Raw genomic sequence first — 27289 nt, 5'->3', positions numbered from 1 at the left:
GTTCCTCTGCAGTTGGTTGCAGAGAATATGAATGAGGAAAAGGTGAAAAATAAGAGATTTTATTTATGCTTTACGTTCCCGGCTGGTGGTCGAGTCACGTGACTGATGAGAACCAATCAGGAAGAGAACGTGGACCTTTGCGTCTGCTCGTCCAGACTAAAACTCAACTTTTTAAAAACTCAATCAAACAGGAAGAAATAGTCTGTGTGTGTCAGGAACTACTTCCAGAGGCGGATTAATCCACATTCAGAGCTGTAGTGAGGATTTGGATCAGCAGCGCAGTGCGTGTGGAACTGAGTCAAAATAACCAGCAGCATGTGAGTTCATGGTGATGCACATGTGACGCAGTGGAACAGCGGGTCCAGCGAGGACCACAGCTCCACGGCTCCATCGCTGTGTAATTGTGGGTCGTCCACTTATTGACATATTTTCTCAATTCATTTCCATCATTTTCTTTCAAACCAACAATTAACGTAATGAATAAGAGCGCAGTGAGGACATCCTCCTGTTGGTTTAACTCTCAGATCGATTCTGATTATCAGAGACACTGGAGATGTTGTTTGTTGGTGTTTTCAGCCGCTCGGAGCTGTCGGAGTGCGTCGGAGCAGATAAACTGTCCGCTGGCGTCTTCGGAAAAAACCAACATGAAGAAGCAGAGCCGTGCTCGTTTGGGTTCTGACAAGCGGCTGAAGAGCGAAGATGAGCGCTGCTGTCCGACAAACGCCGACGCAGAACAGATTTGTTATTTTCTGTTTCTAAGCTTCTGCAGCGGCTTTAACAGGATTCACACAAACCTTCAGGGAAATTTTCATCCCCGGGAAGAAAATAATTTCCAAAAGGAAGGGAAGCGAAAGAAAAAAGGAAGAAATACTTGCAGATGTGAAACGTCTGACCTCAATCCTCTAATTTAACCTCAGGAGATTAGGACAAACCACTAATCCAAACAGAGAGAGGGAGAGAGAGAGAGAGAGGAGGGCTGGGGGGTCAGAGTCCTGATTTCTGATGTATTATCATGTATTTTAGTCTTATTTGTATTAAAGTATATTGTTCTCAATGATCAAATCTCTTGTTTGTACCAATAAAACAGATTGAAGTGAAATTAAAATAAAGAAAAGATGAAATGAAAGATGACAAGTTGAGGTCAGCCAGAGGATTAGAGCGTAAGAGGGAGAGAGAAACAGCTGCTCACACACACACACACACACACTCACTCACACACACACAGACACACACACTCACTCACACACACAGACACACACACACACACACTCACTCACACACACACACACACACACTCACACAGGACACAGACACACACTACTCACACACACACACACACACACACACACGGACACACAGACACACACACTCACTCACACACACAGACACACACACACACACACACACACTCACACACACACACTCACTCACAGACACAGACACTCACTCACACACACAGACACACACACACACGGACACACAGACACACACACACACACACACACACACACAGACACACACTCACTCACACACACACACACACAGACACACACACACACACACACACACACACAGACACGCACAGTGCTGCATTTGAGGACTGGACTGAAGCCTCCTTAAATCCCTGAACGAAGATCTGAACTCACTGATGCTTCACATCAAACATTTATAGAAATAAAAAATGTGAAATAAATGCACTGATTCAAAGGGTGAGAAAAAGTCCTCAGTGTCACTCATGATGATGATGATGATGATGATGATGATGATGATGATGATGATGATGATGTATGTGACACAAAGTTTAACACCTTTGACCAAGTCGTTCTCAGTGGTTCAACAAGTACTTCAATATTCAACTAAAAGTCCTCAATTTAAACTTTGAAAAAGTACCAGAGCACTACTAATACTTATTGTGCAAAATTTATATTTCATAATAATAAAACAATCCATCTATTATCTAATCCATGTTTATACCTCATTCACATCTACGGTCAATTTAGAGATTCCAATTAACCTAAAGCCCATTAAACAAGGCTGAACCAGGAATCAAACCACGAACCCTCTTGCTGTGAGGTGGACCCGTGCCACATCAATGTACATTTGATTATAATTTCATATTCAAAGTTAAAATAAAGTTATATTATTTTAAAAACTTAACAGTCGAGACAAGACCCAAAAACTATCCGCTGAGGAGCTGCTGAGCAGAACCCTGACGATGAGGAGAGTTGAACGGGAGGATGAGGAATGTGGAGGAGATAAACGCAGCGAGGCGATGAGAGAGCGAGATACAGAGAGAGAGGAGGTGACGAGTGTTTCCCATCCAAACAGACACGGAGGGAAAACGCCTCGTAAAGAACGACACCCTCCTCTTATCTCCTCTCCACAGTCTGAGCACAGGAAGCAGAGGTGGTTCAAGGTGAAGAACGAGGCGGCCATACTAAATACAAACCAGACAGACAGAGGGAAGGAGACGAGAGGAAGAAGAGGAGAGGAAGAGGGGAGAAGGAAGGAGAAGATATGAGGCGAGAAGAAAGGCAGGAAGAGTAAAGAAAGGAAGGAAGGAAAAGAAAAAGTACAAGAAGGAAGGAAGTAGAGGAAGGAAACAGGACAGAAGGAAAGGAGGAGGAAGAAGTGAAGCAAAAAGTAAAGAAAGAGAAGAAATGATGCAAATGAAGGATGTGAGGAAGGAGAGAAGACAGCCCCCCACACACACTCACTCTATAAAACCTCTGAGCTCAGCTGACCGCTACGTCATTTTCTGCCTCAGCGCTGAAGCAGTTAACACACACACACACGCACACACACACACACACACACACACACACACACACACACACACAGAGACATGCACGCACTTCTGCCAGTCATAAAATCCCTGGACCCTGCAGGGCAGAGCGTGACGAGGGCAGAGGGCGTCCCAGTCTCTGTGTGTGTGTGTCTTTTACTGTGTGTAATGGTGTGTATTAGTGTGTGTTGGTGTGTGTTGTGTGTGTTGGGGAGACAGAGACATATAAAGTAGCAGAGGGGTAAAGCAGTGTTTATAGTCTGCAGTCTGAAATCCTGCTGCACGAGCGGAGGAGTTGGACGATGAAGATGATAAAGACGAGGAAGAGGAAGATAAAGGTGACGAGGATTACGAAGATAAAGACGAGCATCACTGTGTGTGAGAAGGTGGTTGTCGTAAAGAGGAGCGATGAGAGATGAAAATGATTCATGCGGCTAAAAGAATCATAAATCATAAATTTATGAACGACAAAATTATTCAAGCTCAAGGTCCACTGACGAGCTTTCTGTGCGTCAGAGTCTTCCTCACTGGAACGAGGAAGGCTGAGAATGGCTGAGCATGAGGGATTGTGGGCACTGAGAGTGATGAAGATGAACGCGAGGAAGGTGGAGGACAGAAGGATGATAGAATGATTATAAACTGAGGACGATGGAGGTGAGGATGGAGAAGAGGATGAAGATGCAGATCACATCCTCGTCTTCAGAAACGGACCCGAGCCGACACCACGGCGCCGACCTGACACCTCGCTGTTAGCACAACGTAGCACAACGAGCTAACATCACCAAACAGGAAGTGGAAAACGAGGCAGCGGGTCACAGCCTCTGATCAACGATCAATAATTGCCCAAGACGACGTTATAATCAAACATGGAGGAAAAAGAAGACGCTGCTGGTGATTATGTTTTATTTTCTGATGGATGGAGTCGTGTTGCTCCCTCGCTCTCCGGTAGCTGTCACTTCCCTCGCCGTCACCTGTCAGTCAGGAGGCAGACGGAGGCGGTTGCCACGGCGAATGCCAGTAACTGTACACTTGGCAGAAGGTCCTGGAGTTGTCGTGTCGGTGTCTCCGGAGACTCGCTGCTGACAGTCCTGACTGTCACTTAGCATCTGCTGCAAATTACTGCACTCTGTTCCTGACAACACTACAACTGCTAAAGCCACCTCTGCTACCGGCGGTGATAGTAGTACTACTGATACTGGAATACTCACAAATACTACTGCTTCTACTTCAACTACTGCTTTGCTGCTACTGGCAGGATGTTCTTCTTCTATTGTTTCTCTACTTCCTGTGATTGGGCCCAAAGAAACGAACAGAACCATGGTTCAGTTTGACCCAGAGCACCTCTTCTGGAATAAACCTACATTTTTCATCTTCATATTATGACAATAATCAGGATCAGATTGTAACAGGAACCAGAATCTGAACCAGATTTCAGATTTCCTCTATTTCACCGAACACGAGACTCAGTGTCACTGTGAGCGAATTAATGTCGGCAGCATCTGGACTGATGATAACAATGTGTGTGTGTGTGTGTTCTCGCAGACAGAGTTCAGCACAGAGCAGCTGTACAGCATCTGACCTCTGACCCTGCCTACAGGTAAGTGTGTGTGTGTGTGTGTGTGGTGAAGGGCAGCGACCTACTCCTCTCGTGAGTCATACCACCTGCTACCCAGCCTGTTTCAAACACACACACACACACACGCAGGTAACATACTGTACATGGTGACATTTAGAGCGTGTGTAAAGTGTGTGTGTTTTATTCTTCCCTTTATCCCTCCTCCTCCTCCTCCTCATTTTTCCTCTTCACCAAACCCTCACTCCTCCTCCTCCTCCTCCCTGCGCCTGCATTTACTGTCGCCTGTTTCCTACTTCTTAGTGTGTGTGTGTGTGTGTGTGTGTGTGTGTGTGTGTGTGTGTGTGTGTGAAGCCTCAGGCAGGATTCCGTTCCACTTCGCTTGTGTTGTTGGAACAGGTGGCAAGACAACACACACACACACATGCATGCATGCACAACCAAAATTATGTTTCTTGTGTTTTTGATTTTTGGCTCCACATAAAACACACACACACACACACACACACACACGATCCTTGTATTGAGTCGTCTCAGTGGCTCAAACACAATCACAGCCCTGAGGGGGCGACCGAGATAGACAGAGATGGAGAGAGAGGCTGAGTTCCTTCCACGGTTCTCAAGGTTCTCGATAGATCGGCTGAAATAAAGTGCTTGGTCTGAATGAAAGAGGAGATTTCATGATATGTTAAACACGCATGTTTTGTTCTCGTCCTCTTCTTCATCTCTGTTTTACACACAATCCTGTAGACGTTCGTTCTTAGGTTTTAGCTTCTTTACATTTTTATATTAGAAAAGTGTTGTTTTTCTTTCTGAATGAAAACAACCTCAGTGACATTCAGACGAGTTTATAGACGCATGAAAACAACAATAATTATGATCGTTTAAATTTTACATTTAGAGAAGTTAACTCTCGCAGTTTGTCTGTTTCCTGTTTTTATTTTCCACAGAAAACAAAGATGGTGGTTCTACTCTGAGCCACAGATCCTCCACTGAGACAGTTCCAGGAACCAGTAGCTCATCTCGAACCAGTAGCTCATCTCGAACCAGTAGCTCATCTCGAACCAGTAGCTCATCTCGAACCAGTAGCTCATCTCGAACCAGTATCTCAGGCAGTTCTTCAAAGTGGTGAACGTCCTGCAGCGCCTGGCTTCGTTTGGACGCCACCTGAACGCCACGTGGCCGAGCGCGCTCAGTGAGAACACGTCTGACTCTGGTCATACAGAACGTTCACATGTTCAACAGACAGAAACACGCGTGTGATTCCAGTTCACTCGGTCTGAGGTGTTTTTCACATTTCAACTGGATGTAAGTACCTGTCTGACAAGCCCCGCCCACAGTACCTATACAAACACACACACACACACAGAGGATTACGTTCTGCTGACTGATGTCCACGTTTAGGAATGTGTGTGTTCTAGGAAAACTAATGTGGGCCTCTGTGTGTGTGTGTGTGTCTGTGTGTGTGTGTGTGTGTCTGTGTGTGTGTGTGAGTGTGCTCTACAAAGGCCCCTTTGTGACAAGGTACCCCCCCCCACCCCCTCCCCCACGACCTTCACCACTGCAGATACTGAGACGTATCTCCATCTCTTATCATACCTGTTGTAACCTGTGAACACACACTCACACACACTTACGTCTATTTTCTTTGCTTTAAGTTACTTTGACATCATCTTGTTCGACAGTAGACAACTAACACCACACAAAAGCAACACACTCCATGTAACACAATCACATCTGGGCCTTTAAAAGCAGGAGAAAGTGAAAATGTTGACAACCCGACAGAAACACAAAGATCTGCTGATGATCTCCTGCTTTAGTACATAACCCTTGTGAGGAAATCACCAGACCAAGCTAAGTTAAATCTCTATCTTTATCTTTATTCATGTTCAAGTCTAGTGGAGAAAATGTCTTTTTAACGTCAGAGAGACGATGGAGAGTCCACAGCCGAGCTCGTGGCTCAGTGCGGCTGAACTGAGGCTAAACGCCAACATCTGCATGTTTAAACACTGAACGACATGTTAATGTTTGATAATTAGCACCAGCATCATTTGATAATTAGCACTAAACGCAAAGTGCAGCTGAGGTCGATGGGAACGACGTTAATTTTGCTGTTATTTGGTCGTAAAATCCCAAATATCGGAGGAAATTACATTTTTGACGAAACAGTGGCGCTGCATGAAAAGTCTGGATCGAGGTTTCATCAGAAGAACGAGTGTGTTCATATAAAGACGGATTGTGATGGTCGACCATCTGTTGTCCTGGAAACATCATGTTGAGTGTGTGTCGGCAAAAAATCTAAATTTGATTTCTCTGCCGTCCGAGATTATTTGGAGCGATTTGACAAATTATTTCGTTTTTTTCTTACTTTACCTACAATAGAATAATTATTCATGGTCTAAGAGTTTATCCACAACTTTAATATTGTAGAACAACTGTGTGTAAAACTCATGATTCAATTAATTAATTAAGTCTGGTCAATAACATCGTCTCCTAACATTAACCAAAGATTCAGGATTCCACGACTCTTTGGTTCATCGGCCGATCCTGAAATTAAATATGAGACATAATCCCAGATCTAAAGAACATTGCAGGATATTATCCAGCTGTTGTTGATGCAGTGTGAAGTTACATGTTTGTAGCTTTGCTTTGACCTAATTGTTGAATTCTACGTAGCTGCTGCGACCGCGTGTCAGAGTCTTTCCTCAGGCAAAGGAAAAGGATTATTCGGGGTCGACCAGACTTTCACGAATCAAGATGCAAGTGAAGTTCTTGAGTTCACAGAAAAGTTCTCACCAGCGACACACGAAGCTTCACAACAGACATCTTGACTAACAGAGGAACTCAGAGCTGCTTCCCAGCGTCCTGACCTCGTTCACAGTGGAAAAACCTGAGAGGGAAACTTCAAACGAGGGAATTTCCATCTTGAATGCAGCTGTTTTTAAAAATAGCAGATTCAGTTTAAAGATCAGGTCTTTATTTAAGATCTGACTGCAGCTGCAGTAACAGAGTCAGTCGTCACCGACGTGTCTCACTGACGACTACGTCTTTCAGCCGCTGAAGTTCAAATGCTGCAGTTTCCTGGGGGGAGCAGAAGCCACTTGTTGGCTAACGGACGCCATGACAGTTTGTTTCCCTGGCGACGAGGAGCAGAGAGCGACAGGAAGTTGTGCGTCTGTCAAACTGCAGGTGAACGTGCTATTGATTCAAATCACCTGTTGTAAATCAGTGATCATGTAATGAACTGAAACGGTTGCTGAGCAAAGCGATGAGAGTTTAATGTGAACATTAACACGTCCAGTGAAATGGAACAACTCCCCTGGGAGCTGTTACTGCGCCTTCAGGGCAGGTTTTATAAACCTGGATAAACCTGATTAAAAAAACTGTGAATTCATTATAAACTATTACAAGTCAACAAGTTTCTTCTGATGTGTTCAACGTCGTCAACGCACCAGAAAACTGGATCAGTTCTCTGAACGAGTTCTGTCGTCGTAGAAGTTACCGACATGGAGCAGAAATAATTTAATACTGTGGTAAGATACTTTACTTATTGAACTTTGAAGTACTTTAAAGTTTACTTTACTTATTGAACTTTACTTTACAATATATTTATTCCAACAGTTGTTTATTTAACAGTATTAACAGTAATTTATTACACTTTTGAAACTTTAGAATAACAATACATTTATTAACTTTAACTTTATTCACTGACATCATAAAAAAAAATTGAAAAACAGTATTTTATTTAACTTTATAACTTAATTATGTTACTTTATTTAAAATTAAAAAAAGGTTTTTTAAAGGTACAATACTTTATTTTACTATATTTATCTTCGTCATGTCACAGTAGTTAACATCTTGTAATAGTGACTTGTAGTATTTAGTTGTAGATGCAGCTCTGATGAGAAGAACCCTGAGGAGCTCGTCTGGGTGAAGAGCCTCCGATGTGGTGACAGAAGAATATTCACCACCTGCTGCAGGTGTTTACACTTCCTTCCCAAACCTCGTCCGTCAACATCACCGTCGATGTCGGCTCGCGTCCAAGAATCTGACCTTAAAACTCTTTAAATGGACATTAACGTCCAAAATGTCTTTAACGACGAGGCTAAGACTGAAAGTGACCTTTATCGGATTGTTTACATGGAAATATGAAAATCAGCCTGTTTCAATCCACAGAAAGAGAGACAGTTTGTTAGAGAGAGAGAGCGACAGTCAAATCAGGGCTGACACACACACACACACACACACACACACACACACACACACACACACACACACAACTCTTCATTTAAAGGGCAGAGCTCTCCATAGAAGGAGGGATTGTGCTGGATTGTTGGAGGAGAAGGATGGTGAGTCAGTGCTATGAGTCAGCGTGCGCACACACACACACACACACACACACACAGGTCTTTGTGTTACCATAGAGACAGCGGAGTTGGTCCACGTAAAAGCACAAAGTGCGTTACCGGACTGTTAATGTGGAGTCCAGACAGGGCGGGGGGGCAGGCTGTGACCCCATTGACCTTTGACCTCTTCAGCCTTGCCTGCTAATAACTGCTCCAGAGTGATATTTAACCTTTGACCCCGGCAGGTTCAGCACCTGCTCTGTGTCGTGATCTCACTGCAGGTTCAAAGTCCACGTCTGTGTGTGTGTGTGTGTGTGTGTGTGTGTGTGTCTGTGTGTGTCTGTGTGTGTCTGTGTGTGCACAGGCCACATGCCAACAGGTAGGCAGCGCTGTGGATTTAAAGTGACAGACTCAGACAGAGCAGGTGATGCGTTCACTGGTCCCGTCTCCGGCTGCTCTCACTGCGTCACCACTGAACAGCTCAGCAGCAGAAACTGATTCACTGTAAGAATTCCTCTTTCTGGTCCATTTCAATGTTGAATGAAAAGCGCACGTTGATTCAAATGAGTTTATCAGTCGTGCCGAGCCGGTCGGAGACGTTGATTCACTCTCATCCATCAACAGATGCACGTAAATCATTCGCTGTGTAAAGTCACTTTCATGTAGATTTCTTTGTGACACTGAGCTTCACATGATCTGTAAACAATTGAAGTCGGTGTCTGTTTTTAAATAATAAATAATTTACCTTTGTTTTTTACCAACGTGTGTGAGGATGACAGCTTCTTTCATTGATTATTGATTTTAATGTGTAATGATGTTGTGTTTTAATGTTTCTAACTTCTTCTTTAAACTGTGAGTGAAGTGTCTGAGTATCACGAGAAGCGCTCTAAAAATAAGTGTGAGTCTGAGTCACGTTTGCTTTGACTCATCTGTTCTGATTTAAATTCAAACTTAGCCACTGGTTAAAGTACAACTGCACCTTTATTGACTCACTAAACACACAGCAGCCGTCCGGTCCCCCCCGGCCCCCCGGCCCCCCCGAGGGCCACGGCACAATAACTGCTACAGGTTCAGTCATTTGATAAAAAACAATTCTGTTCTGCCCTCTTCTGTATCGATCTCTCCAAAGCATTTGTGATCGTAAAATCCCCCCCCCCCATCGAGATGAGGTCACGCTCGAGTGGTTCCACTCTCAGACGGTCGTCGCTGATGGCGTCTGGACGTCAGTAATACTTTGCCCACAGGCGTCGGCCCCGTGTCTGTTGTGATTTTACATAAATGACATAATCGATACGTCAGTGTTTGTTTCTTTGCTGATGATGCTGTTCTTTATGCCTCAGGCTCCGCTTGTCTTCAGTCCGACTTTAATGACTTTCAATTATCACCTTTTAATCGCAGACGAGTTCTAAGACTGAAAACACGGTTCTGTGAACTCTGCTGCAACAAATGTCTTTTTTCACAAGCTTTAATCAGGGTGTGTTAAAAGAGTAGACCTCTATTTTATTTTATTTATTGCCGAATCAATATCTTTGTCACTTTCCTTTTAAATATCTATATTTTTTATGTTTTGTGTCTTGATTGTTTTAGTTTTCTTTTAAACTGGTTCCTTTGGTTGTAAAACTTGAGTCCACTTTCGTGTCTTTGACCATGAAGCTGTTCTGTATCATCAGCATTTACACGCATTCTCCAAGCGTCTCATAATTCTGTCTAGTCAACCTCACGATCCAGTGTGATCGTCCTCTGTGCTCGAGAACTGGTTTTACTTACCGTGAAACGATCAAATGAAGTGAATTACAATCTGCCCTCAAACTACTGAGTCTTAAATAAATTATAAACTTTATTATCTCATGATTCTTTTGAGCGTTTTCCACGATTCCTTGTTTCTCAGTCTCCTGTGTTGTGATTGTGTCGTCTTTGATTCGTTGACTGTCTTTTTGTGACTGGTCTCATTTGCAGAAAAAGATCTTGATGAAATAAAAGCAACTAAACATATTCATGCAGTAAACATGCACCACGTACATTTTCTCTCCACGCGTGAGGGATGGAAATGAAAATGAAACACTGTGACTATGCCACTGTTACCACCACCCACCTCCACCACCCAGTGAAAGCACAGAGCGCCACTTTAACATTTAAGCAACATGTTTATTGAAATAAATTCTGCTTTAAGCTGTATAAAACAAACAGAAAACAAAACACTGTACAATTACCTCCCCCGGAGAGGGGAGAACATGGATAAGCATGTGCGTGATGGAGCAGAGTTGATATGAGGCCAAGGGGCTTTTAAATCCGACTCGAGTGAAGTGTGACGCCTGCGGGTTTAAGTGTTAAAGGCTGAACATTAACCCAGCAGGGCCGTTAGCAAGCTGCTAACACCAGCAGGAACTCTGCAGAACCAACCGAACAGGGAAGCACAGCCGGAACGGCAGCTTCATGTGAACTGTATGATAATGATGGGAATGAATACGCAGGTGTGTGTGTGTGTGTGTGTGAGTCTTTGGTTCAGGTATTCACATGAATGCAGGTTTTAAATATGCAGGAGAACAATGAAATGTCCTTGTTAATAAGCACACACACACACAACACACAATAATGTTGCAACATAAACAGCAGATGAAAAAAGCACAAACAAAATAAAGTCTTTGACATCACATATATGTACAGATCCAACATGGCTATCAAGCCATAACGTGATTGTCTCCATGGATTTCACAGTGCACATGACAGTTTCATTTCACAGCCTCGAGTCCATCAACGTGCAGCCACAGAAAAGAGCCGACGTGGCGTGAAAGCTTGTCACGATCACGCAGTTAATGGCCCCCATCTCCAACACCCCCCCCCCCTTTTTGTACATTAAATAGAATAGAACAAGGCACTCTGGGTAAAAAGGCAGGCGCCTGGAAAATTACCTGCCATTAATCTGTGCAAACAATTGACTTTTCAGCCCCGGTGATTGGGAACACGGCAAAATGAAGTCGTATTTCAGCCGAACTGACAGGAGGAGCAGAGGTTAAGAAATGGTTGTGTTTAGTCTTAGTGTACCTTTTCCTTCATAGTGGTTTTTTTACACCTTCTCATTCCCTTTCTTTATTTCTCTCTTCGCCACTTGGCTCCCTGGCTGAGCTGAAATTACCTTAAATTGTTCTGAACTGGATGGAAACACTCTAAAGTGCCGCTCAGCCGGTCGAGTTCCTGGGCAAACAAAGCCAAGAAACAATAAAACGGGTAAAAAAAAAAAAACTCAGGAATTCCCAGTCGCTCTTTGTCACACTTCAACGAGCTGATCAGGCCATAAAGAGGCTTTAGACTTTGAGCCAGCTCTCCGGGAAGAAAAAAAAAACAAAAAAACGGAAAAGAAAAACACATTCAGACTTAATGAGGTTGTCAGTGTGAACCTTTCAACGGCTGTACAGAGAAACTCCAGATTCAAAACATTTGTGACTCATAAAAAAAGGAGAAACTCGGAAGCTACTTCATTTAACCCACCGTGAAAAGGTGAACACAAATAAAACATGAACAGGTGAAAGCAAAGACAAATAAAACAAAGGATGAACATATGGAAGCTAAGGATAGACCCGTATATGGGATTCACCATATCAGCAGTTTATCTTTTTATCTCTTTATCTTTACTTTATAAAGAAAATATAACATCATGTGATGTAATAAACCAGGAAGTCTTCATTTAAACACATTAGACACCACCCTCGTGTTCTGGATCAGTTCACGTAGGAGGCTCTGGTTTCCAAATTCCACTCAAATAGCAGCTGATAAATATTGTTAAGCCCATATTCGGTCTATCCTTCATGGTGTGAATACTGTGGTGAAAACCAAAATCTGAACAGAAAAGAAATGGTGAACAAAAACAAAACCAAAATAATAAAAAGGGGAAATGACAGTTTGGAGGTGGGTGCTGTGCAGGGGAATCAGTGCAACTTTGGTGGAAGAATATTGGCAGTGCCAAATAAGTCCCAGCATGACTACCACACCCGGTTGGTCCAATAGATGTCCCTGTTGTACATTGAACTGTTGGCGTAGTCTCCTACCTGTTTGCTGCTGTATTTGGGCGGGTTGGCCTTGTAGCTGTAATCCGAATATTGGTCGGAGCCTGTGGAGTTGTTGTCCCCTGTTCCCACAAAGGTGTTGGTGGCAGGGAGGTCCTGAACCGCCTGGTGCTTCTTGGAGGCGGAAGGCGACTGTGGCTGCAGTTGGATGGAGGGGAGGGGGGAATTGGAGCGATAGTGTCGCCCCAGATCGGGGCTTCCTGGTGGGTAGTTCAGGGGCAGGTGGATTCTGGGACTGTCGTTGACACTTTCGTTAATGAGATTGAACTTGAGGGCTTTCTGCAGGCTGGCCTCCTCGTCCTCCTCCAGGGGCTTGGCAGGTTTTGGAGCTTTACCCTTTTTGCTCTTTTTCCCTTTGCCATTTTTGGGTCCCTGCTTTGGAGCGTACAGGTCCTTGCTCTCCTTCTTGCCGGCCTGATAGCCGCTCTTGGTGTCCTTCTGCAGCCGGTGTCTAATAACCACCACGGCTACAATGACCATGATCACACCAGCGATACCTGCCAGGCTGCCATACAAGATGTTGCTGCGCTGAGCAAGGGCGTAGTTGGGATCCCCAGCGATGTCCCTGTCCAGAGGGGTGTAGAGGCTGTGTCCGACCAGCGCCTCGATGACAGAAACATTGGACTTGGTGTCGTTGACAAACACGTGGACCAGGGCAGTGGTGTGGCGTGGAGGTTTGCCTTTGTCACTGACCCGTACGACAAGTCGGTGCAGTCCATTGTGCTTTCCAGTGAATTCCTGCGCCAGTGTGATCTCCCCGCTGCTGGGCGAGATGTCGAACAGGTCAAACGGGTTGCCGCCTGTGATGGTGTAGACCAGCTCAGCATTGGGTCCAGAGTCAATATCCTCAGCCTCTACCACCTCCACACGGGTCTCTGGTTGAGTGACAGGTGTCAAGTAAGTGTAGGAGGAGTTGGCCGGTTTGGTGACATAGGGGGCGTTATCGTTCTCATCCAGGACATTGATGGTCACACCTACGTAAGAAGATCGAGGAGGGTCACCTGAATCCACGGCTCTCAGACGGAAGGTGTAGGTGCTCTCCTTCTCACGGTCAAAGGAGATGCTGGACAGGATGGTTCCGGTGCCATTCTGGATGACAAACTTCCCATTGTCCGGTTCCACAAACAGCCTTACTCTGGCATTTTCACCTTTATCAGCATCAGTGACGGTCACCACGCCAACGGGGTTGAGCGGAGCCATGTTCTCAATGACAGAGAAGCTGTAGCCGCTCAGCATAAATTTGGGGTCATTGTCGTTGCGGTCCAGGACATTCACCACCACTGTAGCAGTGCCAGTTTTGCTTGGAACCCCCTTGTCTGCGGCTGCCACGCGGAACTCGTAGCGCTCTGTATCCTCCCGATCCAACAGGTTCTTCACACGCAGCTCCCCTGTGTTGGAGTCAATCTCAAAGAGCCTGGTGGCCGAGTGCTCGATGATGCTATAGGCCAGTTCTGCGTTGGTGCCACTGTCTGCATCCGTTGCCACGACATCCAGAACTTTATCACCCGGCTGATTTCCCTCCGCAAAGTCCACCTCGAGCATCGCAGGGGAAAAGTTTGGCGCGTTGTCGTTCACGTCAGTGACCTGGACTTTGAGGGAGTTGGTGCTGGACAGGGCTGGGTTCCCAGAATCCACAGCGACAATTTCAATTCTGTATTCCTTTACACGCTCATAATCCAGCGGGGTAGTTGTCTGCAGGAAATACTTCCTCTTCCGATCGTTGGCTGACTCACTTGCAGGTTGGAGCTGGAATGGGACGTCACCGGCAACTACAGAAGTAACCACAGCATTTTCCCCCTCGTCACGGTCGGACACCTGGACCAACGCCACCGCGGTCCCGATGGGCATGTCCTCAGAGATGTTCGCCACGCCATCTTGATGCGTCACCAAGCCAATGCCACGGATCTCGATCGCTGGTGCGTTGTCATTGTGATCCCTGACGTTGATGGTCACCAGGACCTTGGAGTTCTTGGAGTTGGGCCCACGATCTTTCGCGACCACAAAGAACTTGAGGAAACTCTCTTCCTCGCGGTCCACTTGGCCTTTGACGTATATGATTCCAGTGGAGCGGTCGATGCGCAGAAGCCTCTGAACGGTCTCCGACGCCTGATGAAGGCTGTAGTCGATCTCTCCGTTGATGCCGGTGTCTCCATCATTGGCTCTGACCTACAGGGGCGAGAAGAGAGGGTTACTTTAAACCATTGTCCGGGTTCCTCTGAGAAATCATCACAACTAACATACGTTCATGGGCCAGTTTCACACGTGAATCATACTTTTAAAACTTTAAGTCTTATTTGACCGATTCCTGTCAATTCAAAGTCATAATTGATGTTTTAGAAGCAGCCTGAACATCCTCGGTTAAATCTGTTTCACTATTTATTCTCTCAGAGTCAAAATCATAACTAAAGCAGCCCCACACAACCCTTTGCATGTTCTCTGTCATGTGTGAAACATAACAGACGATCGAAGCTGAGTGCAAACACCCACACAGCAACATGTAACGGCCATGCAGCGGCTCACTGGCAGCGGCTCACTGGCAGCGGCTCACTGGCAGCGGCTCACTGGCAGCGGCTCACTGGCATCTGCCGGGCAGACGAGTGATTGTTAATGTTCCTCCCGTTATGAGGAAGGCTCCTCGGGGCCCATTAGGACACCGCAGAGGACAGAGCGGCATCGGCCACGGTCCGGCTTCACACGCCCACACCCAAAGTAAATGGAGGTAATTAGTCAATTAGGTGGTACGAGCAGTCAGCACAATGTCACTTAGGATGTGCTCATTAAGACGCCTTTCTATCTACACATCTAATACTTTTTAATTGCGTTCATTCAACGCCTCGGCTGCTGTGAAGAAATGTAGGTCGGCGTGTAGTTTCAAATGAACTAGTTGTTGAACAGCTGATTTTAAATGTCCCAGGTGCTGCTGGTTCAGCTTTTCCTTCACCTGGGACTCCCAGTAATGTGATGAGGGCTTTTATAGTTTACTCCTTTCAAGCAGAACTGGATCCGAGCCAAGTTTCCACTCAGCAAAATCATCTCCTAAAATTTAAGTCCTCAAAATATTGGTTTCTTGAAAAACACGAATGTGCCAGAGAGGGGTGGGAATATTCTGGGCTTATTTACACAAACAATAAAACTCATGTTATTTGGGCCAAGGACACAGAACTCTACTATAAACCCAAGTGACCGTGCCAAAGATTTTTAAAGGAAAACTTTAATTACTTATTTGCTTTTGTTTGCCAAGAATTAGACAAGAAGATAAAACCCCCCCCTCTTATATCTGAACATGGATACACTGCATAGAGACACTGTCTGGTTAGCTTAGCTTAGCATAAAGACTGGAGACACAGGGAAACTGTTAGCCTGGGTGTTCTTAATCTGACAGGCAGCGCATTCAAAGCTTAATAATTAAGATGACATATCATGTGAGATTTCCACAAACCCAAAATTTTGTCATTTTACAGTTTAGCTTTTGTTGTAAATAAACAATTATGATTAAACAAACAGCTCCAGGTGTTGAGACAATATTAGTCTTATATTACTGTAAACCTTTTATTTTGGCGTTCTGTGGGTCATTAATAAAAACAAATATATTCAGTAGCTCTTTACTTTATGCTAAGCTAAGCTAACTTGGCTGATATTTGCCATTTAGACATGAAATCGTGCTTTTCTCAGCAAGAAAGCAAAACAATTTCTGAAAATGTCAACCTCCTTATTTAAGATACCAAAATACCGTATAAGTTCTTCACTAATTCAAATGAACTGAAGAGCTGCATCAAGGGGAATCAGACAACGTGACGCTGTCTTTGTGGGACAATCAAGCCTTTAAATGAGCACTTGAGGGGGAACTCAGTGTTTAAGCGGTTAAACAGCCGGCAGAGTCTTTTTGAGGGACGCTCCTTTTACAGACTCCGGCTCACGGTGCTGTCACATAATAAATATCTGGTTTCCTGCCTGCTCAGGATCACAGAGTGTGACAGACCGTCGACGGCGCCCGGGGGGTGAGCGTGGAAGCCACTGATCCAGGTCAGAGAGGTTGAGGTTAAAGAAAGCATTAAAGCGAAATTATAATTTCTGCTGCCCATTGATTTCCTTTCCTCCGGTCGTGGCTTTGAGTCGCGGACATCACCAAACAGCGGCATAATTATTGACAGCTTCGGAGAATTGTGTATTGAGCAGCTGGAGCCCGGTGTCGCTGTGATGAAGCCGGAGCGTCGCTGGCTGCTCTCCAAGTCCAAAGTACAGCAAATATAAACTGTTAACAGAGACCCACCGGTTTCTTCAATCATCAGACCGGAGTCCCTGCAAGTTTGAGCCCATTTAATTCAGCAAACCTCTAATTTCTCTTCTGCTCCGACTGTAAATCACTTCAAACTGTCACTTTCTTTCCTTCTGGGAGTCTTTTTTGGTTTATTCCTCAACAAACAGCCTCAGACTTTCTGCAGAGGGACAATCCATCACAGTTAACATCCTGTCGGCCTCATTGTTGACTAAATTACATTATAATTATTTGGTAGTTCAGCGTGGACTCTAAAAAAAGATTTAATGTGTTCATCGTCTTTTTGGGGAATTAATCACTAACGATGACAGTCAGAAGAGTCTCTGCTCTGTAACGAGCTCGAGACATGAGGAGACTCTTCGTCTGGAAAAGGGACAAAAACAACGTGATGGATTTTTACAATCGTCTGATCCGTCAATCAACGAAAACGTTAGATCATCAGCCAATTAAAGGCCAAGAAAACTTTGATCTCGTGAACACAATTGAACTAAATCTGCCAAATTAGATCAGATTCAGATATTTCTTTGTACTTGATTCAGAACCTGATGAATCCACGCCGGCGTCGTCCCGATGAACAGATACGTTGAGTTTTCGAGTGTTAAACTAACTAAATAAAACATCACGGTGTTTATTGTGGACTTTAACTTTTGTTGTTGCATCTTTAATGGAATAAATATTTAATTTGAATAAAAACTCTTTAACCTAACTCCACTTACAAGCTTTTAATGGAGCTTTCAACTTTGGTCGCTGCTAATTTGGTCATGAATATTTAAAGAGGAAAAAAAAAACCTTAACTCAAGGTCCACTTGCAAATCGACTCAGGAGAGAGCAGCTTCCTCATCCGCTAATGAAGGTCATGAAAGACGTTGAAAGCTTCTAACAAAATTAATTTATACAAGCAAAAGTTTAGGAAGAACCTAAAAAGCGAGTAAAGTAAGTTGAGGTGATTTAAAGTACTTCACTTTAAGTTTTTCATCATTTATAACGTAACAAAGTAAATAAAGTGACGAGCAGCTGCCTGGAAGGTGGAAAATCTGACGTCTGGATTCTTCAGAATATGGAAAACGTGGCGACAGGCTCCTTTACAGAGCGAGTCAAGAGGCAGAGATATACACGTCTGCGCCGCCATTGGACGATTTAAGCAGGTCAGGGTTGTCAGTCAGCGACGTCCCGCTGTCAGACCTCAGAACGCACGTTAGGTGAAACGGATTCTGCAGCTCTCTGAAATGCAATGAGCCACATCCTGAGCAATAATACCAATAAGCCCCGTGGATAATCTCATGACTGACTCAGATTAAGTCATGCACGGTTCACTGCAGGGCTGGCTGGTCGCTCCGCTCTCAGGCGGGGAATCGAGCAGCGGCGGATGATACAGCGAGGTTGGGTTTTTTGGTTTTGTTTGTTTTGCTGCTGAACCAAACTTCACCTTCCCGCTCTGCTCCGCCGGCAGCCACGTCACGTACCGCCGCCCCCGCGCCAAGAGCTCAAAGGTGAAGTTGAATCAGTGGTTAATGTGTGACTACACACGGCGATCCCACGCCCTGCTTCACCTCGGCCGCACCATCTGTCTGTACGGACAATTGAGCAGCATGTTATGTGCGGTCGCTGCGGCGTGTTGCCCGGCTCAGCGTTCCAGGGGCCAAAGGTTCCAGTGAAACGCTCAGTGGACACGAGGAAGAGTCTGGATTCACCAACGTGAACACAACTCACTTTCTTAAACTTTTAACGAGTTTCATGTGAGAACAGAGACACGTGGAGTAAACTGTTGCTCAACTGATTCCAGGTCTGAACTTTACTCCTCCCATTAAAAACTCACTGGTGGAGATATTCTCCCCTGAAACTCCCCTTAAAGGGATAAAACCCAACAATCTGTTTATCTGATTCATCCTTATCGATCAGCTTCATCAATAAATACATAAATTAATAAAACAGGTTGAACCTTAGTTCAGATAAGATTAAAACATTAATACCTGAGGCGATGAATGAAATAAAATCGCTCTAAAATCTCGGTGTTGACAGAATTACCAATATTTCTGTCAATTTAATATTTAATATTTCTTCGCCCCTGTGTTGTTAAAGTTATTTTCATCGTTGTTTTCGTCAGTGAAACTTTGCTGTAATCTGCTTCAGTGAATCACGATGTATTTCATCAGCCACGTGTCTTGAAAATCATAGTAAACGTGCACACGTCTCATCCGGCTCTAAAGCCAGAAGCACGCAAACATCACACGGGAGCATAAATGTGTTTAATGGTTAAAGGTAAAAGTCTTGTGGTTAAATTAATGCAGGAAACATTGATTCAGAAAAGCGGCAAATCTTCTCTTTTAGAAACTGGAACCTGCGGCTTTCTGGATATTTGATATAAGAACTTAAATGATCAATGAAATATTAAGAATGAATAATAACTAATCAGTGAATCGACTGTTGCAGGTCACATGCACCGAGAGTAGAAACCTAAGTAGAGACGGGTGTGTGAGTTGTGCACGGACCTGCAGCACAGAGTGACCCAGCAGGCTGTTCTCCGGGAGTTCGGCCTCGTAGTGACTCCTCTCGAACTTGGGAGCGTTGTCGTTCTGGTCGGTGACGGTGACCCGCAGCAGAGCGCTGCTCGCCCTCGCCGGCTTCCCGCCGTCCACCACCCTGATGTTCAGGTCGTACGAGTCCTTCCTCTCGCGGTCCAGGTTGCCCATGACGACCAGCTGCGGCAGCTTCTCGTCCGAGTCCACGGCGACCTGCAGGGTGAAGAGCTGGTCGGCGTCAGGCCCGGTGGTCAGCGCGTACTCGGCCACGCCGTTGGTGCCAGAGTCCCTGTCGGTGGCCATGGGGATGGAGAAGAGGGCGCCGATGTGCGTGTTCTCGGGGATGGAGAGGGAAAGGATGGGCGAGGAGAACTGCGGCGTGTTGTCGTTGATGTCCAGCACCTCGATGCGGCCTTCGATTAGCCGTGGCCCCATGCCGAGGCCCTTCACCATGTCAGTGATCGACACCTCGAACTCCAGGAAACATTTGTCGCCATCAAACAGGTTGCGGCAGTCGCTCAGCGTCTCGCGGTCGATGGGGATCTCCGTGGTGTAGATGTCGCCGGTCTTGCCGTCCACCCGCAGATACGGCGTGCCGACTTCCAGCTTGTAGAGGTGGCCGGTGTCGGGGAGGCCCCGGTCTGCCGCCAAGCTGCCGATCAGCGTGTTGGGCGGCTGCTCCTCAGGAACTCGATAAAGGATGTCGGTGGGTGCAGCGTTACAGGAGACCAGCAGGACAACCGCCAGGAACATAGGAACCTCCCACCTCAGCGCCGCCATGTCTCCGCACGACAGCACCGCTCTGAAAGAGACAGACGGAGAAAACAGATGAACGTTTGAGCCTTTCAGCGTCGGTGGCACGTGAACAATCGAACTAATGAAGAAACACAACGACAGCTTCTGAGTTCGCTAACAGACGACGGGAGGATCCCAAACTTTTCTGACTGTGTCGTTCAGGCGACTGATGAAATCAACCAAAAGCTCGAGGTTCTAATTTGATTTACAAATTTTGGGATATGCATCTCAGATATGTTCGACATCACTTCCTCTACTTTTGCATTTAGGTGCCAATTACATTCCAAAGTCCAGAGACGTCCACATGATGTATAATTCACTGTGTGTCCACGTCCAGAAGTTTGAGGCCATTCTATCTATGCAGATGCTCAACGCAGTAAAACCACGTTTAAGGACTGAAACACAAACGTGCACACGGAGCACGAGGCTCAGTCGAGGCCCAACAGATTATTCTGGAGTGAATCAGGTCACGACTGACTCATCAGGCTAAAGACTGTTTGGCTGCTGAAGTTTCCATCACAGAAACAACATTTAAGGTCTCGATCGTTGTCGAACACCCATAAGGTTTGTGTTTGTGCGTCAGTGGCAGCGCCCACTTTCCTCAAATGAAACCACACGCACCAAACATCTGGGACAACAAGAGAAACTCCTTCAGGTTTAACTTCATTCAACTTTGCAATACTGTAAATATTCAGATTACTTTGTATATAGATCTACTTTCTACATTTCCTGTTTCCTTGTATCTTTGCATATTTACTGTTCCTGATGTTTTTATTTCTACTTCCCCCTTTGCTGCTGTGACTCGACAAACTGACCCGAAGTGGAACTGACGGACGAGTATTGTCTGAAATTTATAAAATATTAGAAACAAATACTTCAGAGGATAACGAACAAACAGACGAAGGATTTTAACATCAAAGTGAAAAGCTAAAAAACCTATTTGAGACTTTGAAATCTGACGTTAAAGAAATTCAGCGCTCGACAGATTCTGAACCAACACGACTTTACTTTTTAAAATGTCCTGTAAATTCAGTGTTTATTAACTCATGAGGCTCTTTGCAACTAAGATGAACTCAAATCTAAGACTGTTTAAATGTTGCTAAGGGAGAAAAATAAAAATACAGATTTCTGATCTGCTTCAACATCATTTAGGACGTAAATCTTTAACCACGTTAACATTAACACGTTGTTTCCTGTGTATTTTCTGCCTCTTTTTAATGTTTGAACTTGTTATGTTTCCTCTTTCTCGTCCATTTAAGGCCCCGAATCTATTGAGCGTTTTTCAGACTTTCCTTGTCTCCCTGGAGAAAACCTTTCTCTCCGCTGATCCGATCGGACCCTGCGATCGATGCTCAGAGATTTCACTGACAAACCGACTCTTCACCTGACGTCTGGTGTTCGTGATGCTTCGTCTGAGCCTCCACACACTCACTCTTTCTTCCTCCTCACCTCTATCTCACTTCTCTCACTTCCCTCCCTACGCCGCGCTGCAGGTCGCCGAGGTTAATCTGGAGAGCGCTTTCTCTCTCTCTCTCTCCTCGCGCCCTTGATTTGAGGAGGAACACACACACACACAGACAGACACACAACATGGATCAGCATGCTGAGCAGGGAGTCTTGATGCTCTCCTCCTCCTCATCCTCTGACTGCTGCAACACTGAGTTTACTGTGAGTGTGTGAGTGTGTGTGTGTGTGTGTGTGGGAGCAAAGTCTTGTATTTTCTGAGCCTATTATCCGAAACACGAACGTGGAGCCTTGTGCACGTTCAGTCAACGACATGAAACGAATCAACAATCTGAGCCGTTCACAAAGTGAAGTTGTGTTAATAAAGTTAATTTAATGTCAACGACCTTTCACGCATCACAACATCTCGTCTACTCGTCTTTACACAGAAACACAGATCGGAGCGTCGAGGGGACATCAGCTCACATCCCTTCCTTCAACAAGGAGAGTGAGGAAGAAGCAAAGAGTCGAACCGACGCCTGAACTTTATCAACTTTAAAACACTCGTCACAGAAACTGGAAACTTCTCAACTTGTTTGACCAACAAATGTTCACAACTGCAATTTATCTCTTATTAAAAATGTATATCCAATTTAAAACGGCTAAAACATTTATTTGGTTAAGGAAATGGTGTCTGATTAATTAGTCGATTTAAACTAATTAAACTGTGCTTGTATTTTGGATTCTTTGGTCAATTCGTCTTTACGTCAAAGAATCTAAAGTTTCCACGGATCCGAACTTCGTCCAAACAACCAAACAAAAACAAACCGATTCAGTTTAAAATGATAGAAAACGAAGAAAAGCTGAAAACAACTGAGGTTAAAAGCAGCAAATGTTGCTTTTGTGCGTTTGTTCGACACAAGTGTCGACTGCTCTGCCCCCTGCTGTGACACACACACACAAACACACACCTAATTACCCCTGTATGACTGTGAATGAGTGTGAATGAGTGTGTGTGTGTGGGGGGGGTTTAACTGTGTTTGCAAGTGTGAATGTGCATGTGAATACCCCAGTGTGTGTTTAAGTGTGTGTGTTTCTTTTCTCACATTTTTCTCCGGAGCTGCCAAATACCCTCGAACCGCCGACCTCTGACCCCTGAACCCATTTCACACGTCTCCATGGAAACGGAGCTGAGACGACGCTGGCCGACGTCCAGTCTGCGACAAACTGAGCGAAACGGCACCAGCGTCGGACGAGTCGTGTGAAAAGTGTTTTGATTTGTTTAATTTGTTACAGATTTCGTGTTTTTAAACTGTCGCCTGTGTTGTGACGAAGCTGCTTTGACACCAAATTTACATTTTAAATTGGACTTTGTCACATTTTCTTTGGTGTAAACAGATATTTTGTTTTGTGATCGTAATAAAAAACTTTACTTTAAATTGTCCACTGAGCTTATTACCACGTTATAAACATGTACTAACAGGTTTATGACAACAGTCTTTATGGGAGACAATAAAAAAGGAAGAATATCTACTTGCAACCATTTAACCGTTTACTACAGACCATAAATATACTGATTATAAGGTGTGTTACCATGGAAACGGCCCTGATGTGACTATGAACTCTAAAATAAATGATATTTGACTGATTTTCCAGGTCACCAGTGACACTGTTCGTGGTAAATGTCCGTTTCCTGTGCGTTTACGTGGAGAGTTGGTTGAACTGTGACCTCGTGCTTCTCCTGCAGGTGAAAATAAATCAGGAAAGACGTGATGGGAAAAGTGACAGGAGGTATTTTAACCCCCTGAAACCACTCATCATGGGAGACTGTTGTTTACGTGATCCTGTTCTAATCGATCTCAAATAAAAAAACGTAATATTGAGAAGCTTCGCTCTTTCTGCAGCCGAAAGTCGAGGCCTCCGTCTTCTACCGCATCACGCTGACGTCATGACATTTCGTTACGTGCTGCGAAAAACACGTCGCTAACGCACAGTGGCGAGAGTTAAGAAATATGTTGTTTGTGTTTCCATATTTAAAAATATGTTGGATCGACACGTTCTATGTGTTTAATTAGTAAGAACTGGTGAAAAAGTCAGATTTAGGTTTTGACTGTTGACTGCTCAGAAACGAGGTGCGAGACGGGAAGTACACAAAGCAACCACCGCTGGTTTCAGTGTCTGTGAATAACTGAAACATGTGGACTCGCGTCTTTATGAAAAGAAAAGCATTCTGGGTCGTGAGAGTTTCGGGGTCTAAATAAATCTCAGGGTCAAACGTCAAGAGAGAGAGAGAGAGAAAAATCAAAGTGCAGCGAGTTCCTGTTTGTTGATGAACACATGTTGATATGTGTGTTCACATGTACTGATTGCTGTGTGTGTGTGTGTCTGTGTGAGTCTGTGTGAGTGTGTGTTGTCTCCTCGGGGACGGTGCCGGGTGAGCCAGAGATCGTCCAGCTCGTCCTTTTTCCCACAGTCTGAAACTTTCTCACCAACCCACCAACCACCCTGTGTGAGTGTGCACGTGCATGTATGTGTGCACGGCCAGCCTCTGTGTGTGTTTGTGTGTTACATTACAAAGACACAGGAATGGGGCCTGGGGGGTGGGGGTGGGGGGGGGGGATTAAGGACAGTAACGTTCCTCTTTGTGATGCCGAGCAGCGACGGCCTGAGTCGTTGAGTCGGCAGCTGGAGCGGGCGAGAGACACGGCCTCACAATGGAGGACAGAGGGAGAGAGAGAGGGCGTGTGCAGACAGCGATCCATCACAAAGCAGCCGAACGGTCCCGTTACCTCCCAGTGTGTGTTCGGTGTTGACATTCAGAGAGTGTGTGTTTGCATGTTAATGTGCCGACGCTCCACCACTGTACATTGCATTAGGTCACATTACAGGAGGCACAGTCACAGACACACCGAGCTCCTGCTGAATAAAACATCTGCTGACACCAGCTCCTCGTTTGTTTCCAATTCCATCTGAATTTAATTTGATATTTTTTGTCGAAAAAAAACAATTCAGATCAAATAAATCATCGGGAAATTAGATGAGAAACAAACCGGGTGAAACAACACGATCGACTTCATGTTAAACTGACTGTGGCTTATTTAGATTAAAGTTATTGATTTATCTGATCGGTCGACTCATTTCTCAAGCGATCGTTTGATAAAATGTCTGAAAATGGATCAAACTTCCTCCGTCTTTTCACCAGAGCCCGAAGTGATGCGTTCAAGTGTCTTATTTTAATGACAAACAGAGGAATGTTATCAATGGTTATTCAAAACTAATAAAACCAGCGAATATTCACATTTGGAACCAGAGATGAAGACGGAACCAGCATCTTGACTTGAAAACATCAATTGATTATTAAGACTGTTAATAAACCATTAATAAATCAATACTGACACGAGCAGCTCGAACAAATCTATGAGTTCTGATCCAAACACTGATGTTTGTACAGCTACACAACCACACTGCTGTAAACGACTGTAAATTATACCACATATTAATAAAACAGCTTATTTTCACAACTGCTTGTGACATAAATAAAATCTTCTGCCACGTGTAATTTAATTTTGGGTTATTAATATAAACTGAATAGTGTTAAATAGACAAAACCACCAGATCCACTTAATTAAATAAGCTACAAATCAAGACTCAGAATATTGATGCAAAAATAATCCTGTGAATCAAATCACATCTTCGGAGGCTGTTAGAAAATCTGATTACAGACGCTGATGAATTTCACGTCTCTGGTGTAAATACATCGAAACAAGAAGAAACGAAACTCACTGTACGGAACTCCTCTAGAAACCCCGGCACTGAACCACTGACCTTCAGATCGATCCACTGGGCAGATTAAAGTTTAAAGATGGCAGGAGCAGCTGAACTTCTCCACACTGAGCTGCACCAGTAACTAAAACAAGAAAACACCAGCCAATAAAGTACAGCCTGTCTGCCCCCCCCCCCCTCTTCCTCAATCAAATAGCCCTCGTCTCCATAACAAAGAGCCTCATTGGCTGCTTCCCCACGGTCCCGCCCCCCCAGCACAGCCACACGTCCTTTAGGTCGAATCTAAACAAACTCTGGACATTTACTGGTGAAGGATGAACTGGTTTCAAACGTGTTCACCTGAACTCGACAAGAGTTCAAGGTTTCAATCCAACAGTTCTGACCGTTTCAGACTTTGTCTCCTTCAGGCCGACGGGTTGTTTGGTCAGCTGCAACGCGTGTTTTCATGTTTTAACCTAAAGTGCAAGAGTCCAGAGACGAGTCGGTCCGACACCTTCTCCGCTACGAGACAGACTGTGAGGACACACGTCGGCTGACCAGACCTCGTTTCTGAGGACGTGAAAACACAAACGTCAGAGGAAACGTCTCCTGCAGCCTCCTGGTGAAATGTCTGGAAGCTTCCCAGTGAGCGAGTGGACGTGTCGATGAGGTTTCTAACAGGCGACGGACTGGAAACTTCCTCTTACTGGTCTCAGTCTGCTGCTGCTCATTTGATCTAATTAGCAAATGACAGTTTCCTCACGAAATCCGGTGACAGTGAAACTTCGTCTGTGACCGAAACCAAATAAAACCACGTGTGTTACATAAAAGGTGGAACGATCACTTCGTGTCACGTTTTAATTCCAGTAATTTCCTCAGTAATTACACAGGAAACATCATCAGACCAATTTCCAACGTTAACGTCTGACAACGTTTCTGAGAAATCTGGCAACACGACGCCTGCGGCCGTTTCCACATCACAGACCACTTCCTGTGTGTGTGTTTTCACACCTGAGTGTGTGTGTTCAGCAGACAACACACAGCATAAACTACAATAACCTGAATGTCAAGGGCTCCGTGTTCACACATAACTACACACTGCTTGAATTAAATATCACCACACACACACACACACACACACACACACAGAGAAAAATCAAAAGATGCTTTGATGTTTTCAGATCTCAGATGAGGAGGATGTTTATGAGGTGAGCTCTCTGGACAGTCCACTGTGTGTGTTTGTGTGTGTGTGTGCGTGTGTGTGTGGTCCCCTCGCAGCACAAAGGGGATTACTCTATTCACTACCATTGTTTGATCCAGATTAACACACACAAACACACGTGTACACAAAAACCCACATCCTCCCTATTCAGATGCAGCAGCCAACTGTTGCCAGAGCCTTTTGGCCTCCTGACACCACCTGTGTGTTTGTGTGTGTGTGTTTGTGTGTGTGTTTGTGTTTGTTTTGTCGTCCACATGTCTCATGTCTTGTCTCAACTGATGCCAGAGATCAGAATAGGATAATCGTACGAATGCGGGCGGCGTTTGAACCTGCCGCTCGTCACGTTTGGTTAAGTTTTAAAACAATAAAAAATCTCCTTCCAGATAAATGTTTTAGCTCGAGTTCAAACCACAGACTGTAAATAAAGATGGAAGCCAAAGAATCTCCATTTCCCCCTGGTGGCTGTCCGCAGTATAGGCCGTAAACCTCCATGTTAGCAGGCGGGAC

At 44.8% G+C, this 27289-nt stretch overlaps 1 protein-coding gene across 2 annotated transcripts in view; it reads right to left on the bottom strand.

Moving 5' to 3' along the window:
• Nucleotides 1–27289, bottom strand: part of LOC118112310 (protocadherin-1) — a 159444-nt gene that overhangs the window by 126757 nt on the left and 5398 nt on the right. For both annotated transcript variants that reach the window (XM_035161512.2, XM_035161515.2), the window contains exons 2-3: nt 19531–20362; nt 12748–14931 (exon numbers count right to left, since the gene is read on the bottom strand). In XM_035161512.2, the coding sequence (XP_035017403.1) occupies nt 12748–14931; nt 19531–20340 (2994 nt within the window). In that variant the 5' untranslated portion in view covers nt 20341–20362. The remainder of the gene's footprint in view (nt 1–12747; nt 14932–19530; nt 20363–27289) is intronic.

This window comes from Hippoglossus stenolepis, chromosome 7, assembly GCF_022539355.2.
Source record: "Hippoglossus stenolepis isolate QCI-W04-F060 chromosome 7, HSTE1.2, whole genome shotgun sequence".
NCBI classification, from domain to species: domain Eukaryota; kingdom Metazoa; phylum Chordata; class Actinopteri; order Pleuronectiformes; family Pleuronectidae; genus Hippoglossus; species Hippoglossus stenolepis.
Note: the sequence above shows the minus strand (reverse complement) of the source record. Positions and strands in the feature narration are given on the sequence as shown.